The 17,145-nt window shown below is 37.9% G+C and overlaps 1 protein-coding gene across 5 annotated transcripts in view; it reads right to left on the bottom strand.

Annotated features, from left to right (window-relative positions):
- The window catches only part of ADGRL4 (adhesion G protein-coupled receptor L4), a 74,040-nt gene extending 57,741 nt beyond the window's left edge, over positions 1 to 16,299 (bottom strand). For 2 of the 5 annotated variants that reach the window (XM_035332939.1, XM_035332940.1), the window contains exon 1: positions 13,963 to 14,076. Coding sequence is in view for 2 of the 5 variants with exons in the window: in XM_035332938.1 (XP_035188829.1) it covers positions 13,963 to 14,112; positions 15,674 to 15,695 (172 nt within the window). In the remaining 3 variants the exon portion in view is untranslated. Of the gene's footprint in view, positions 1 to 13,962; positions 14,113 to 15,673 lie in introns of those variants that run through there. The other 3 variants (XM_035332938.1, XM_035332936.1, XM_035332942.1) reach the window with 3 other exon arrangements.
- Between the last annotated feature and the right edge of the window lie 846 nt (positions 16,300 to 17,145).

Below are 17,145 nucleotides of genomic sequence, written 5' to 3'. Positions count from 1 at the left end.
ATGCTAAATTACTAGATGTTGTTAACACCAATCAGGACAGAGATACTATATAGAGGGAAGGCAGAGAGGATGGAATGGGAAGAGTTAGTGACCAGATTTACTTATACAAATGTGTGAAGGAGGGTTTTACATTGCAACTGATAATAACAGGAGTCCACAGACAAACCAGACAAAAGTAATTTACATCTGGTCTATCAAAGGCTGGACCAGAAAAATAGCAATAAAAACAGCAAACATATAATTATTAGCAAACAAAAATTTTCCACAGGACCTTAAATTGTTGAGACCTGGCTTCCTACCATTTTACGTCTTAAGTTTATTGACTTTGATGGCTAATGAAATGCAAGCTCAAGGTCACATTTTCTCATTATTCAATCTAAAGAAAAATTATACTGCCATGTGGATTCCTTAGTAAATGTGAATTCACAGTGTAACTTTTAAAATGAGGTTATTTAAAGAAAACTTTCAACTTTTATTTTATTTTATTTTATTTTATTTTATTTTATTTTATTTTATTTTGTTTGATTCAGTGGAAGACAACAAAGTTCAAGAGTACTGAGGAGGACCACACTTCAATGTCACTGCTGCAGAAATCCTCATCATCAGCTAAAATAAAGCCTCCCATTAAAGATTTCATTACTCTCTACCTTCCTACCTGGCTAGTAAGAATTGATATGGAAAACTGGAGAACCAGCAACCTATGAGAGTGTTAGTGATTCACACAAAGATGTCTTCAGGTTGTTCCACGTTATGACATAGAATTACTTCAGCTAGGCACTGAAAAACAAGGCTGGATCCAAATATGAATCCTGAATGCCTGAAGATCTGATTTCAGGCACTTAGCATGGTACTGTGCAGAGTCTGTCAATGACTGCTGTGAAAGATGAAATGATTCAGCGTTTTGGAACATCTATCACTGCAAGTGGACACTATGTTTTCATAAAAGTATTTCCAAGGAGACTAGTAAGGGAGCAAGGTTAAAAATATCCAGGAGGATTTTAGTTGTAGCAGTATCCAAATAAATATAAATTTTGGGTTTATAAAATGCTATCATTTGCATGACATAAAGCCATACTGTGTGGATGCATTATTTTTGAAAGGATTGTTACATCTCATAAAATTCTTATGACTGGCAAGGGAATAATCCCTGTGCCTGAATCTTATTTGATGATAACAGGTATAGTAACTTTGAATTTAAATAATACCTATCAAAGGCACTGAATTATACTAAATTCAATAGAATTATATTTTTCTATTTTGTCTCTCAACTTCAACACGTTATCTGTGGAATATTTGTAGAAACTTTTCCTTCCACCAAAATTTGTACAGAAGATAAACACAAATTTGCCTAGAAAAGTTATGTTGAGTTTGTTTCTGGTAGTGATCTGGCAGCTTCTTTATATCTGTAGAGCATTGTGATTATCTAACAGTACTTTAATTCTGTACCATACTATTTTCCATAGAGGCAATATCCTCAGTGCTAGTCTGAATGCTCTGAATGTTAAATGTCTGGATCTGGCTGAATTCTCCACATTCTCTGTCCATGAATATGTAGCACATGGCCCTTGATTACTACTTTTAAATTGATCTGTGTCTGCTATGAAAATATATTGCTTCATAAAAGTCTTTCAGAGTATCAGCTTCCAAATTAATGATTTTTCTCTCAAGCTCTGACTTTGAGAGTTTACAGTACAGCATCATGCAGTCAAGCTACTTGAATCAAATTGAAATCCATCCATCTGCAATTTAGATCCAAATTCTTTCAGTGCTGTTGGCACATCTCTAGGTAAAGAGCAGCTGTTGTCCTGTTAAAGTGACTGTAAATAATTCCAACTTCAGGCTCAGAGAGTGAAACTCACCCTGCTTCACTGGGGACCACTTAATCCCTGGGATGTTCCTGGGTTCAGTCTTCAGGTGGTGGGAGCTGCTTAACCCTGCTGTCATCAGTAGAGCTTTCCTGCTGTATGCCAGGTGAAGACCTGGCCCTAGGAGTGCCAGTGCACAGAAGTGCCTACAAGTACTGGGGCTGCATGCCAGCTCAGTGGCAGAAATGTTATGTGCAGAGGGATGCAAGATCATTGCACTGAGCCAGAAACTCGGACTTATGATAATGGCGCAAGGCATTTGTACCCAGATCCTTCTGGTAAGAAGGTAAAAAAGGTTAGTGTTTCTTTCTTGTTTTCTTGTGTCATGACCAAGGGCCATCTCATTTTTTTTTTTTTTTAATTTAATTTAATTTTTTTTTTCGGGGTTGGGGGGGGAGGAGAGGGAGGTGGGTTACATGTGCTCTGTAGCCCAAACAGTGCAGTGCCAGAGAAAGACATGTTTACAGCAGCAATTCAATGTGTCTAAAGGAAGAATTTTCCAATGAAAAGAGATGGGCCCTAACCATGAAGGAAGGTACTTGTTAAGCAACTCCATCAGAACAGTGGATGAATCATGATGTGATAGCACTATTTGAAAGAATGTTTTGAATGGAGCTGTCAGCAAGTATTTTAATAGCAAGTCTTCAATTTCTGCTTTATGGGGTTTTTAACCACCAAAAAGAAAATGTAAGTAACAAGGAGGAATTTAGGAATTGTTTAGTGTTTGGGCTGTTCAAAGAAAGAAAAAGAGCCCTCCACATGCATTGCAGTTAATGAAAATTGTATTTTTATTTTTTTTTTAATTATTATTTTTTCCCCTCCATTTGCTGATGTTAAACACTGTAATAATGCAAAGTCCTTATGATTTTTTAAATCTCCTCAATGAGGAGGATATTATCTACTTCTTTAATTACTGAATCTCCAACGTCAAGGAGCTACTACCACCAGCAGCACCAGCTCATTCAGAGTTACCCCCTAATTAATGGGTCTTTACAGTTAAAAATAAAGTAATAAATCAATCAAAAGCCCAAACTGCCAACAGATGATAGTAAAACAAAACAAAACTAAACTAAACAAAAAAAGCACTTCACAGACAGATTTTAAATTGTTCAGCACCCACAACTGAGATTATTCTTTTGAAACAACTCAGTCCTCCTTTAGGCACCGAGGATACAACCTGACAACTCAGAAGTGCTCAACAAATATTTCTTTGGAAAATCCACCCCAAACTGTGGCTTTGTGTCCTACAGCTGCTGTGGCTTGCAAAAGTCAATTGCGAGTCCCCTCTCTATCAGAGGAAAGTCATCATCACCCATTCTGCAGGAAACTAAAATAAAGTATATATATCACTGCACTCATCTGTGCTCTTGCCATTGCTTGCAGCAATGAGAACAGAGGCAACAGGTATTTCAAGAGACTATTTTTACTACAATGCCAGCAGAAGCATCAATAGTCCAGCACTTGGGTTTCTGTTGCAGTACACAAAACCAGATACCCATATTACAGCACAGCCCCATCACTAGTTTGAATATTGAGCTCCAATGTGAATGCTGCTCTCTGAATGGCATTGCCTGGGGGTAGTGTGCCATCATTAGTTTAAAAGTTTTTAGAATTTAGATCATTCTAAGGCCAAATCTTAAGCAATAATTCAACAGCACTTTACAGCTAATAAAAGCTTGCAATAACTTTCTCTGAGAACAGAGAACACAGCCCAGAGACCTATTAGCACATCCCTCCCCAGCATTTGGTGGTATTAGCATACTACCTGTTTATTCAAGATGATGTACAAAAAGTTCAGTTAACAGTTCTTTTCTTTTTGCCCACAGCTGTGTAAATATTATCTCAGCCTCTTCTTTGACATTCATCTAATTCTCAGACCTCATGTGCAAAATGATACAAACTGAGCTTAACAGTGGGTAGCCCACTACTCTGTCCTAGCACACCTAGGCCATAATATCTAGCCGTGGTACTGTGTGATTCATGCCTAAAGTGACCTCATCTTCTAAAGAGAGTTTCACGTAGGAGCTCCTAGATTTTAACCACAGAGCTGAATATGGTGGAATCAATGTACCACAAGTTGCATCACAACTCTAAAAAAGCAGCCAAACTGCAGCTCTGCATCATTTACATCTGTTACCCAGTGTCATTTCTATTTTGATTACCCCAGCCCAAAAGCTGTGTTAAGTTTTAGAAACTTCTACCTACCCTTGCTTTCAAGTCAATACTCCTTTGAAGGCTAGTTGCCTTTCCTATTTTATCTGTGGTTGTTAAAGAGATGAAATTCTTTCTGTATGCACCAGGTATCCCTTGCACAATGGGACAGAAATATTGACATTTTTACATTGCACAGTGGGTCATATTTATGAATTGATGCATGCTTCATCATATCTCTGAATAATGAAACATTTTGGATAGGTACAAAGGGCCCGAACTGTTCGCCTGAGTACCTCCAGCTTCCACTGATCTCCCTTCTGAACTTTTTCCAAGCTGATTTTAAAAAGGCAGAGGTTCCTCAGGATCAATGCTACCCACCAAAATGATTTATTCAAGACAAAAAGTAAGGCAAAGCCTCCACTGTAGTATGACTTTCCACCTACTCTTTTTCCATCACCACAAAGAAGTAATGCAAGGTTTGAGCAGCTCAGAGCTCCTATTTAGGTCCACATAGCTTAACTGAACTTCTTTCAGTTCACACCAATATATCTGGTAGCTGAAGTGTAGTGGGAAATTTCTCTGGCATTTTTTTAGGACCTCTGAAATTACAGAGATCAGTGATGAAGATCTTCATGCAATGCAGATATCACTGTGGCACTAGCTCCTGGCTCCTATGACTTTCCTGATGCAAATAGTGAACCAGGACTGTGTTGCCCTCAGCACATCTGAACTTTGGGTATACACAAAAATCATCATTATGTTAGGAGGGCAGTGAGGATCACAGTATAATAAGCTTCAGAGCCCATGGACTTTCTCCTAAACTGCGATTGAATAGGAGAAGATAAAGTCAGGGGAATGGACCTGCAGATCCTCTGCAGTGATGGGGCAGGAGAGAAGCAGCAGTCTCTGTGTGAGTGATAAATTCACCTTTTCTCTTAGTCTTCCTTTGGTAACTTTCTGGGAATGAAAACTGCACTACCTCAGCCTGATTTCACATTCTTTAAAATTGAGATCCAGACGCTCTGCCAGAAATAACTATTAAATATATAAACATGCAAGTCACCATCTATGCTTATGTTCTCCCTCAATGTAACTTATGTAGATTGCTGCCTATGTGCATAGCTTTCATTACAAATAAAACATAAAAGCCAATGCATATCCTGAAGAGCTATTTTTCTTTATTGCAACACCATTACATGAAGCCAACTAACATAAACAAAGATTGGACTCGGCTGTTTTTGAACAAATAACCATTTATTGTCAAGGCTTTTCAGGAGCTTTCATTTCCCTTTTTGAAAAACATGATCCTGTGCCAACCTAACAAATGTGTAACATTAAGTAATAAGCAAAATAATGGGGCACCCTGCCACACTGCTTTATAGAAAACTCTAGACTGTCACAGTTGTACAAATCTAAGCTAAGACAGAAACCCAGCTATTAATGCTAAATCTGAGCTTTCGAGCAGGACGATGCCCAGGAATACCAGTCCAAGGCCAGAGCAGTTCATGTACTGTTCTCTCCTCCCCAGTGCTGATAAAGCTTGGGGAAGCTTTTCCCTGGACCACCTAATGCACACTGGCAGAGAGCACAAGACAGAACTGTCTTAGCCCCAGCAAACAGCCACAAGAGTGGTGGTGGGCAGCTCCACGGAGCTGTGAAGACCTGCCTGCTTGTGCCATCCTCTCCCCCGCACTGGGTGAAGCTCTGGCCCCGGGTGCTCACTGAATGGTTAATGCCACCAGAAGTCTCCATTTTGAAGTTATCTGAATCTCTTAAACCTAGCCTGAAGCAATCACACAACAACCTATCCATTAGACAATGAACAGAGATTATTCAGCTTCCTTGTAGAACAGCTAAACAGCAGCTTCCTTCCTGCCAGTGATTATGGTTGTGATTAACTGCACAGTTCAAGGTGAAAGAAAAATACAGTTCGAGGCATATATGGATTCCTTTAACCTCAGCAAAACATAGTGCCAGATATTTCAATTAGTGTGTACCAAGGTCACAAAATCAGTTTCTTATCATCCCAAAACACACATACTGTAAATTTCATTTTCAAGCCATAATCTCTAAATTAAATCTGTGTACCTAAAAATTATACAGTGCAAAATCGCAGTCCTTCAGCACCCTCCTCCTCCTGCAGCCAAGCAGCATTTTCACAAACATCACCTGGCTTTGTGCTCTATATTTAGAGCACAATGTTTGGTTAGATTCTAATCTTCTTGGAGAATGTCATTATCTCTTTCTTTGGCAAATAGAGGCCCAAAGTGTCAATTACCTTCTTAAACTCTTTTATACACAGAGGATCGAGCAGGGTTTGATATTCTGTCTGCCAACAGCTCAGTCGGCAATTTTTCACAGTCATACACAGAAAAATTGTGCACCAGCATATCATCCTAGATAAATTACACATTTCAAATGAGGTTACAGACAACTTTACCACTCCTGGCCAGTTTATGTTGGAAGCAACAACAGTCCTATGGAGAACACTTTTCCATTATTAAACTCTATGATTTATTAAACAGAGACAAATGAGTATGCCAGATTGGTGGGATATTATATGGAAATCAATGTAGCTACACAGAGATGACATCATTCTCTCTTAGGTGTGTAATACTTTATGATACTTTGTTAGGTGACTTACACGAAATTCATAGCCCCAAAGGCAGATGCAGAATCCGATAGGTGTAGTGAGCTCTACCATGTGCTTTTTAGTCACATATACATAGATTGGTGTGTATACATTTGTGTACATGTCATATACATGTATGTATATCCAAAAGTTCTGGAAATATCTTCCATCCCTTTACTTTGGACCAGGAAGTTAGAAGAATGTATTGTTATTGCTGGATGTTTTTGGACTGTAGCATTGTAGATGCTAGAGATACAGAAAGTCAGTTATGTCTCTGGTAGGCACAAAGTGAGCAGACTTTGAGATTATAAGTTTTAAGTTCTTTAAATGAATTTTTCCCACATCCTATAAACATGGACCATATTGATTGATTCCTTGGACCATAAATCAGGATGAAAAGACTATTTTCTCAAGAAAGGAAGTCAGCATTATTTGGCAAGGGTTAAAACACATTTTGAATTAAACAAATAAGAAACTATCGATGTGCAGCTGATCAGCTTGAAAGTTCAGGTACATTTTTGGAGAGAAAACTAACACTTTTTCTACTACCACATCATCTACACACATTTAAAAACCTTTTTAGATGCAAACAGGACTAATTTAAAAGAGAGACTGGATATGATTAAAGTTATAACAAGAGGAAGTTCAGTAATCCATTACTATGTTTTAATCACGCTCAAAGTAGCATTTATTTCAAAAAAAAAAAAAAAGTAAACAGAAAACATGGAAAGCTTTTTTTTTGTTTTGTTTTGTTTTGTTTTGTTTTGTTTTGTTCTGATCTTTGAATGTTACAAGTCTAACATGGGCTTGGTCCAAGTCTTATTAAAGTCAGGGTCAATTTTAAAAATGATTATAGTGGGCTCTACCTCAGGCCCAGGAAAACAGTATTTTTTTGCCAGTAGGAAGCAGGGCTATCACTCTGAAGATTTCTCTCTATCTCATTCAAGTGAGAAACTGTAAGATATTTTTTCATACAAGTGAGCTAACTGGATTTGGCACTTTGAATGCATAAAATGTTTATGGACATTTTATGGACTCAGCCATTTAAGGAGGTAAGACAATTGGAATAGAACAGCTTCCACTGTGTCTTATTCAGCATGAATATTTTGTTACTTCAAATATCCTGCATTGCTTTCAATCTGACTGATGTTCTTATGCATAGCCAGGCACTGCTGTAACACCCTCTTCCCTTTCAAACTCCTGATCTACTCTTAAAAGCTTCATATAAAATATACTTTCAATAGTAGCTTGTTACAATAAGCAATGTCAGTTAGTTATAAAAAGTAAAATCAACTGTACAAATACTGTTTTGATTAACACTTTTAGCAAAGAGTATGGCTATTTTAAGGATAAACTTAACTCAGTCCTTTGCAACTGGAAGGCAATCATGCAACTACTGGTTAGTCCCCAGCAACCTACACACACCACAGCTATCAAACCCTTCACAAAATCACACAGAAGTGTAACTTGTGCATGAACAGCCAAAAGTAATACACAAAGAAAGGATCCACAAGACAAGAAGTGCCACCAAAGCTGTAGATCCCCAAATGGCCAGGAACCTGCTATGCTAACTTAGAATCACAGAATCACTTAGGTTGGAAAAGACCTCCAAGATCATCAAGTCCAACCATTAACCTATCAAGTCCAACTGTTCCCAGGCAAGTAGACCATTATGCACAGGGTAGAGAATACAAAATCCTCCAGGCTAATTTGCCCAGGTTTGCTTTTTCGTAATCAGCCTACAGGTTTAATAATGAATGTTGAACAAAATACCTCAGCTGGGAAACATTGTACAGCTCAGCAGTCAGTCTCTGTGTTTCAGGAAAAGGTGAGAAACATTCAGCTGTGTTATGACCAATGCAGATGTAGATAAGAAGAAAACATTTTTTTCCCAAAGAGAAACATTGAATGCAGGGACTTAATTAAAAATATAATAACTACATATACAACAAACCCGATGGGACCTCGTAACAGTTCTTGGGACCACCAAAAAAGTAAGACACCTAAACACAGAGGAGGTATTCTGAATATGAAGATGACCTCTGCCTTTTCATACAGCCCAAACTCTGGTTTTACCATGTACTACCCTGGAAAAGATATAGCAGAATTTGGATATAGAACAGCAAAGACTAGAAGACAGAGGGGCAAAAAGGAGAAAGGGTAATGAAAAGTGAGAGACAAGCCCAGAGGCTATGAGGAATGTATAAAAAAGGCTTGGAATCAGGGGTCTGCTTTGCCTTCCTGTGTAGCATATCCCAAGTTTTCCAAGCTGTCACCCACTGTGTTGAGCCCCATTATTTGTGTTTGGCTAAGGCATATTTCTCTCCTGCTGTGTTATGCTAGAGCAGCTGCAATTTGCCTTTTTATAGCTTGTGGTAACTGATAGCAGTGAAATGAATTTAGGAAGTGTGTGGGTTGGATCTTCCGTATCAGTGATTTCAGACTGTTTGGTAAACACAGAATTGTCATCCAGTGATGTATGCCTGCTGGTAACAACAGAAAAATCTCCTCTGGTGAACCAGCATTTGGATCAGATCATCTGCTACTGAAAGACACTTCTGAATATAATGAAATGATTTTATACAGTGTTTTTTACAGGATCAAATTAATTTGAAAGGTAAAATTTCCAAACTCTATATAGTTTCCATAAAACTATAGACCTATTGAGTGCTATAGAAAGGCAATGATGACACTGTAGAATCAAAACAAATTCAGTGAATACCATAGAAGTTGATTGTGGGACACATCAACATCACCTTAGAGCAAGAAGTTGGAGTCTCACAGGAAAGCTCCTTCTAAGAGCTGGCAAAAGCCAGAGAGTTGGTAGTATGACCCTCAGTAAAACAAGAAAATATGTTTATGTTCAGATTTCAAGTAGGCTTTCATTTTGATTCAGCTGAGTTTATGTAAACTGCTCTGTGTTCTCAGAGGGATTCCATATTTTGATATAAAATACCACTTTTCACTGATGTATTTTTTTGCCTCTGGAAAATGAAAAATCCTACTGCATTGCACTTCAGAAAGAAAGTCAGTGTCCTGTTACAGTGCAAAGTCGCCCTGATTGCCTAAGTCCCTGCTCACTATTTCAGAAAGAGCTGTAACTATTTTACAAGCAAGACTGATTAATTTTTGCAGTATAATTTGCAAGTGACATTTATAAGGGAATATTGTGCAGGGATATCTGGGACGGATATTTTGTTCAGGCTTTTCCTGCTTGCCTGCCTCCCCTCCTGGAACAAACAACACTGCTTCATTTTCCTTCCGTATTTTACAAAGTTAAAGTAAACACTGTGATCACACTGTTTACTTTAATTTCCTGCAGTGTGCCAGCAAAGCAGCAAATTGGCAGTCAGCAATCAAGAAGCAGCCAGTATTGAAAGAGCAGAGCTGCTTGGGAAAGCATCAATGATGCCAACTCATTTTCCACTCTGTTTTAAAAATAAAATATTAGCTTCTTTGAAGTCTTACTTCCACCCCAATCTTCTCTAAAGGATCTGAAATTTTGTTTCATTTTTTTTTTTTTTCTCTTTTTTGAGAAGAAAGCTGGGATTATGAGCAACACATAATTTATATGGCTGATTTTTCACATAAAGAAATAGATTACAAAAGTGTAAAATATATGCTATTTGTCTATACAAAATCCATGGCTTTTTTTTTTTTTTCCACAAAAAAAGTTAACTTATCTATAAATCAGTCTTATTTGTATATATACACTTTTTTTTTTTTTGCCAAGAGCTTTAGCTGTGAAACTTAATTTACGTATATGATAATGCAAAGCTAAAGCCTCATACATTACATTCAGAGTACACATTAGCCCAGAAAGAGTCCTAAAAAGAAAACAGTTTTCAGAGGCCATTCTCTCTCATTTTATATTACATAAAACAAGAAATATAAATACAAAAGAAGAATGGGATATTATTTCATACCTCAGAGGTGTAAAGCTTGACAAGGTGACTCATTTATCTTTGTCTAGAAGATACTCTACAGAAGGAATTTATGGCTATGCAAGTTATAATTCCAATATATAAAAGAGGTCAGATCCTACAATCAGTTATTCTCCTGGCTATGTGCATTCCTGCACATATTCTTAGTAAAGACAATGAGATTATGAAGAGGATTAGCTTTTTGTTAGATTGGCCAAAGTATGCCTTTGGAAGGTCCAAAACATGACCTAATTTAAAGTGGTTGAAGTCTTGTGGGAAAGATTGTAAGAGGATAATTATTTTAAAATCAATGACTTTGACACCAGGAAATTAAATTCATATCTATATGTCTTTATCTATACACAGCAAATCCAATAATCTTGAGCTCTCTACAGTCACTTAGCCAGCTGGCAAAGGGAGTAAAGTAAAAACTAACAAACCCCATTCCTAAGGTATGCTGACATCAGTGATTCATGATTCATCAATAATGGTGCTAGAAAATAAATGTAATAGGGCATTATTGCCTTTTGCAGCACAATAAACACAAGGGAAAATGTCTAAGTGTATCACATTGAAAAGACAGAGCTAGCAAAGAAATAACTTTTACAAGTATTTAAGAGGTGTTACAAGCAAGTGAAAATAGAGAAAAAAATGTGAATCCTTTAAATACGTAGAGAATGTCTCTATACATAAAAAGGGACACTTTTCTAGCTATATAAGCTTAATAGAACTAAACTGAAAACTAGTATGTTTTTCTTGTTCAACATTTTTACAAGTAGAAAGAATTTGAGTTGCTGGTTTTAGAAGAAAACCTCAGAACAACCACTGCTGCAGTTTAACTGCATACCAGGTAAATGCACTGGAGATGGTTCTGCACTATGCAGAATTATTAATGTTGATGACAGTAATTATGACTCATCTAAATAACAAAAAGGGCAAACACGCAAACATAACGTACCATATATACTCTTTAGCAAATGCCTGTATTAGCACATAATTGATGATCTCCTTTGAAGGTGACTGGACTATCATTGTAAAAGCCTAAGATTATTAACTGAAGAAAAATGGGTAGCTATCTGTAGAATAGCAGATACACCTGCAGCATTCCCCATACAGAACAGCAAGATCTAATACATCATTAAATGACTGAGGCTTTGCTTTACATTTTCTTAGCTTTAAACTGTTCATGATAGGGTTTAGCCTATATTTCTAATCCTTTTTAGAGCCTACCCAATTAAAATTCAGGTTACTTGTTTATGCTATTAGAGGACTACTGCACAATATTAATAATGCACTGTATAATATGTTGCCCTAGAGAAATGTAGGCTCTCTTTCAGTGACAACAGCAATACTTCTCTGATACAAGCTTTTCTACATTGCTTGAGGGTAAGTGACTTTAGTGGTTGTTGAGCTATTTAACAGAGAAAATGTTGCTCTCCTGACCCGAGGCTTACTTCAAACTGTTGCCACTTAACTGCAAAGCAGCACATACAAATCTAGTAGCTGGTTTGCCTGAACTGATATTGGAATTTTTGATCAAAATATTAAGTTTCCAAGCATTAATACTATTTTTAATAAACAATTATTTACAAGTTTGGTGAGTGACTGACACTTCTATTTCACTGTACTGAATTTTGTTTAAATGACCAATAAGTGTCCTTCTGATTTTTAATGTATATTTCCCCAAGAAAATAAAAGAGAAAATGAAAGTAAGAAAAAGATACCGCATGAGAACAAATAACATGGAAGGCAAGATAAATACATCCTTACATGTGTAGATTTAAGAATGCCATACCTGACATATATAATTTATGGATTTAATAACATCAGTGAGGGACAACAGTTATGTTTATTGTAAATTTAGTTGATGATTCATAATCACAACTTTCTAGAAAATTACTGACAGTGTGGTATATACAAGCCTGACCTATATTTATGGGAAGTTTAACGTTATATTAAAGAAATATATTTATTGACTACATGGCACGTGATGCAAAGAAGCAGCTAGGAAAACAGGGTTTATTCAGATTTAGGAACAGGCAAAGGGGAAATCTTATTGCCATCTACAGGTACCTAATGGGGGGGGTGGGGGTGGGGTGGGGGGAAGGGGTGTCATAGAGTTCATAGAGAAGACGAAGCTAAGCTATTCTTGGAAATTCAGTAAGGGATGAGCACACTTGAGAGCATAAGTTACAACAAGAAAAACTCTAGCTAGATTTCGGTAAAAAGTTTTCAAAGTTATGGTAGTCAGCCAGTAGAATAGCCAGCCCAGAGATGTGTGCAATCTTCATCCTTGGAGATGCACAAAACTTGGTTGAAGCCCCAAGAAACCCCCATATTGGTCCTGTTCTGAATGAGAGCTGGACCAGATGACTTTCAGAGGTCTCTTTCAAACTAAATTATTCTACAATTTTGTGATTCCTTATCGTTTATTATTTTAGACTGCAAAACTTCTGTCTAAACATTCCAAGCTTATAAAAGGATTCTAAATTTTCCAATAAACACACTTCCAAATATACCATAGTGAATGATCCATAAAAAAAAAAAAAAGCAAAAAGCACAACAAAAAAACCCTAAAAGTCGGCTTGTCTCTGCTCATACTAAACTGAAGTGCCCGTTACTGCTTAATTTCCCAAGATGCATGAAAAACAAAAACTGACTAAATGGCTGGTTAATATTCATAACTTTCTCAGGACACTAAAAACTGACAATATCAATTTAGCAGTGGAAATAAGTATTAGAGCTACACATAATAGAGGACAACTCAAAAATGAAGAAGGGGAAAATATAATTTTATTTGGATGGAAGACAAACACATCCAGAAGCAGACCCCGCTTCAGGATTTCTGGCATTTTTCCCTCGCTAGCAGCTGAACTGGAAAAATGAATATTGGCTTCACATGTGGGCATTTCCCCATGGTGCACACACCTCCTCAGTCTTCTAGCATAGCTCACGAACGGTAGTTTTTTTGTCATGATTAGTGGCTGGAAAGAGTGAGCTACTACTGTGGGTGTATGGATGAGATGTGAGGGTTATAAAGTAGCAGTTGTGTCAACCCCAGTCTTTAGAAGTCTGAAGTCACGAGGGCAATTGCTGAAGCTAAATCAGAGAAGATACATCAGCATCTCCATGGCACTGTAATGCACCAAGACTGAAACTGGAAAACAGGTCATATACAACTGAGATGCATGGTATGCCATATTAAAATAATAGCTTGAGGCTGAGCTGTAGAATTTCTCAGAAACTGCCAAGACCTTAATTTTTGACATTGACAGCATGCTAGCATAAGGTGTTGTACCATGAAGTTTAATCCTGGAGTTAATGGGCTCTTGAGTATTCTTTTCAAGCAAACACATCACAGAAATACATATAGGTAAAATCTGTTTACCGTAACAGAAGGTTATGCCATTTCCCGTATATCCTTGGGCGCAATAGCAGCCTTGTGTCCCACCCTGAACTTCACAACGTGCATCTTTGTGGCATGTCATGTTGCAGCTTGCAGTAGTGTAGCCATAATTCAGCAGACTGGAAACCAGAACTGTAACAAAGGAAAACCATATTTGTTTCTTTATTTAAAAACTTCCTACTGACCTCTAAAATCAAATCTGGGCAAAAGGTTTCAATGAAATTGGGATATTTCTATAAACTTAATATCATCACAGAGTCAGCTGTATTGCAGGATGGGGCTATGGCCATCACCAGCAGTGGACTCTAGTGAAACTGCTCAGGGGCTAGCAACAGCAGACATTGGAGAATAAGAACTTGCATATATGTTCAACTACTATAAAATTGGTAAATAAGAAGTTATTCAGTGATCTGAGGAAAATGTTTGAAAGGCTTTCAAATCTCTCTAGTACTTTCCAGTAAAGCACAGACATTTATTTGCACTCTGAATTATGTATGGAGTGTAATACAAACTGCCCTATACATATCAAGTGAAAAATATCACAGAGGGTTCCCAAGATCATTTTATTTTTATTTTTATAAACATTTCCATACATATGTAGTTAAAACACATACATGGTCTGAGAGATTAAATTGACATGTCACAGTGTTTACACATTGTGGCATTAGGGTTTAAAAACGTCTCCAAAATATTTAAAAGTAATCTCTTAAAACACCATTTCCTTGTTATAAAAGTACTGCCTTCTTTTTTCTATCCATTGAACAATTCCCACATGATATAACTATTTTCCCATTGTATGAATGCATATAGTTTCCAACACAAAGAAAAGAAAGGAACCTTTCCTTGTGAGAAAACTAACAGCTCACTGAATAATTATACACACCCCATAATGGGTTAGAAATGAGGCAGTTAACTCAGAAGGGAAAGTAAGTTTCTGAATTTGGTCTTTATAAATGGTTAGCTAGACATAATGAAAGTTGCAGAACATGAAGCCCCTTTTAGATGCTGTTTTCCCCTGCAGTTCTGTTTTTCCCTACCCAAATATTATTTTGGATATTTGGTAGCCTAGTGTTACAATTATGTGTTTCATTGCTTCAGAAAATCTTATTGAGGTGTTATTTTCCTGAACAAATTAAAATTTCATGAAAAATTCAAAAGATTAGAAGCCACACACCATTTTTTAGCAACTATATATAATCCAAATCAATTTATGTATCACCAAGTTTCATCTCTATTTTTGAGAGAGGAGACCATCTCTCAGAGATTAAAACAGAAACCTGTAGGATTCTGTTGCCATTTTAGTGTTCATAACCAGTGAAATCTAAAAATCTCCCAAGCAGAGAGAGAGAGAGAGAGGGATTTAAGACAAAACCAAAACCAACAAACAAGCCAAACAAAAAACACTGAAACCCATAATATTTCTGTTTTTACAGAATAAAATCAATGAGACAAAGACTGGCATTTGTGGGATTTGGTTTTGGGACAACCATAACAGTGGGATTGCTGAAGCCTGTAGCAACCAGCATGAGTCACAGCTCTGCGGACCTTGAGTCCTTGTACAAGCAGCCTTCCATTATCTCCAACACACTCATTTCTCTCCAGCCCCAGCACAGCTGTCCCCATAGGTTGTCCTGCCAGACCCCACTCCCTTCCCACTTACCACTCACTCCCCTGGGAAGGATATTTCACCTACCTAGGAATGGAAGCAGTTTCATTGGTGATGCTGTTTCTGCGTGGCGCCTGGTGCAGAGCCCCTGTGTCACAGAAAAAAACTCCCTGCCTTAAAATGTACGACCACGTGCAAAATATGCGCACATGCCTATTAGGAAAATGATGTCCTGGTGCAGGTGCTGCCTTGACACTGCCCTTTATCCCAAGCTTCGTGTTCCCAAAAGATCCTGAGACTCACAAGCAGGACATAGAAGGCTGGGAGGGGCTGAGGACCTGGTGTTCTAGCCAGTAGGGAATAAATGAGAAGGGAGTAAATGAGAAAGTAAAAGAAGCAGCAGCCTGGGTCTCACAGGAGGTGTCAGAAAAGATGCAGGAGTGAGTGGGTTAGAGGAGCACGGGTTAGAGGAAGTACATGGGAGAGTGCTCAGGACAGAGGGAGGAAGAGGATGGAAAGGGTTAGCTGCAGCCTCCTGGCAGAAGGAGTGAAGGAGCAGTAGAAGGCTGGTGAAACAAATCAGGGAGGGTGAGGAAGAGATTAGTAACTAGCCAGGGTTTTACGAGCTCAGAGGTAATGGGCTATATGCTTCCTTCCACCTTTTCCTGGTGAGCTGAGTAGCTGAGTATACGTGAGCTCCCAAACCCCCCCCCCCCCCTTTTTTTTTTTTTTTTAGGCAATCCTGATCTGTGATTTTCCTAGAGCTTTCTCCAGTTCTGAGATAGATCCTTCCTGCAGCCAAGAAATGTTGCTTTAAGGGTAATGGCCTGTAAGGAGGTACAGGAAAAACCACTGAACTCTGCTTTGTGAGGAAAACAAAGACATATAGGCAGGGAGGAAAGAGGCAGGAAAGCAATTGTATGGCCGGGAATCTCAGGAGCCAAGGGAGACAAAGTTTCTGCAGATTCGTGAGACTGGAGAGGGGTGTTGTATAAAAATATAGCAAATTTGGTAAAGCATTTGGCATGTCTTTTTGTTAAACATGAAAGCAATTTTTTCCTCATTATAGCATCCTAATCAATGATACTTTGGCATATGATTATATAATCCATGGACATGGCAATATTTAATGTAGTTTTGGATGATGTGCATGCCATCATATCCCAGCTTCCTGGGGATGACAACTCATGCACTGAAATGCTGCAAAATTTTAGAATTGATGTATGTCAGTCTTCATTGATGGAAGCAAAGGGAGACGAGCAAACAGGCATGCTCCTGGAAGACTGGAGAATCTCTCTAAGTAAACAAAATGGATGAGGCTGTAGAACATCATTGTGACTAAAATACCTCATGTCTGAATAAGAATTTTTCAAGTTGAGATTTTTGAGATTTTGTAGGGAGCAGATGGGGAGGCACCAGCTTGCTTATAAAAAAATATTCATGGATGTGGCAACATTTTTTTCTAGCTTTGTTATGAATTGTTTGCTCACTATTATTTTCCCACGTCCTCATTATTGTTGCTGGCTAGAGTTGAAAGGGTTAACATCTGCTCAGGCCAG

Source organism: Oxyura jamaicensis, chromosome 8 (genome assembly GCF_011077185.1).
Source record: "Oxyura jamaicensis isolate SHBP4307 breed ruddy duck chromosome 8, BPBGC_Ojam_1.0, whole genome shotgun sequence".
Lineage (NCBI taxonomy): Eukaryota > Metazoa > Chordata > Aves > Anseriformes > Anatidae > Oxyura > Oxyura jamaicensis.
This window is presented reverse-complemented; position numbering and strand designations above follow the sequence as displayed.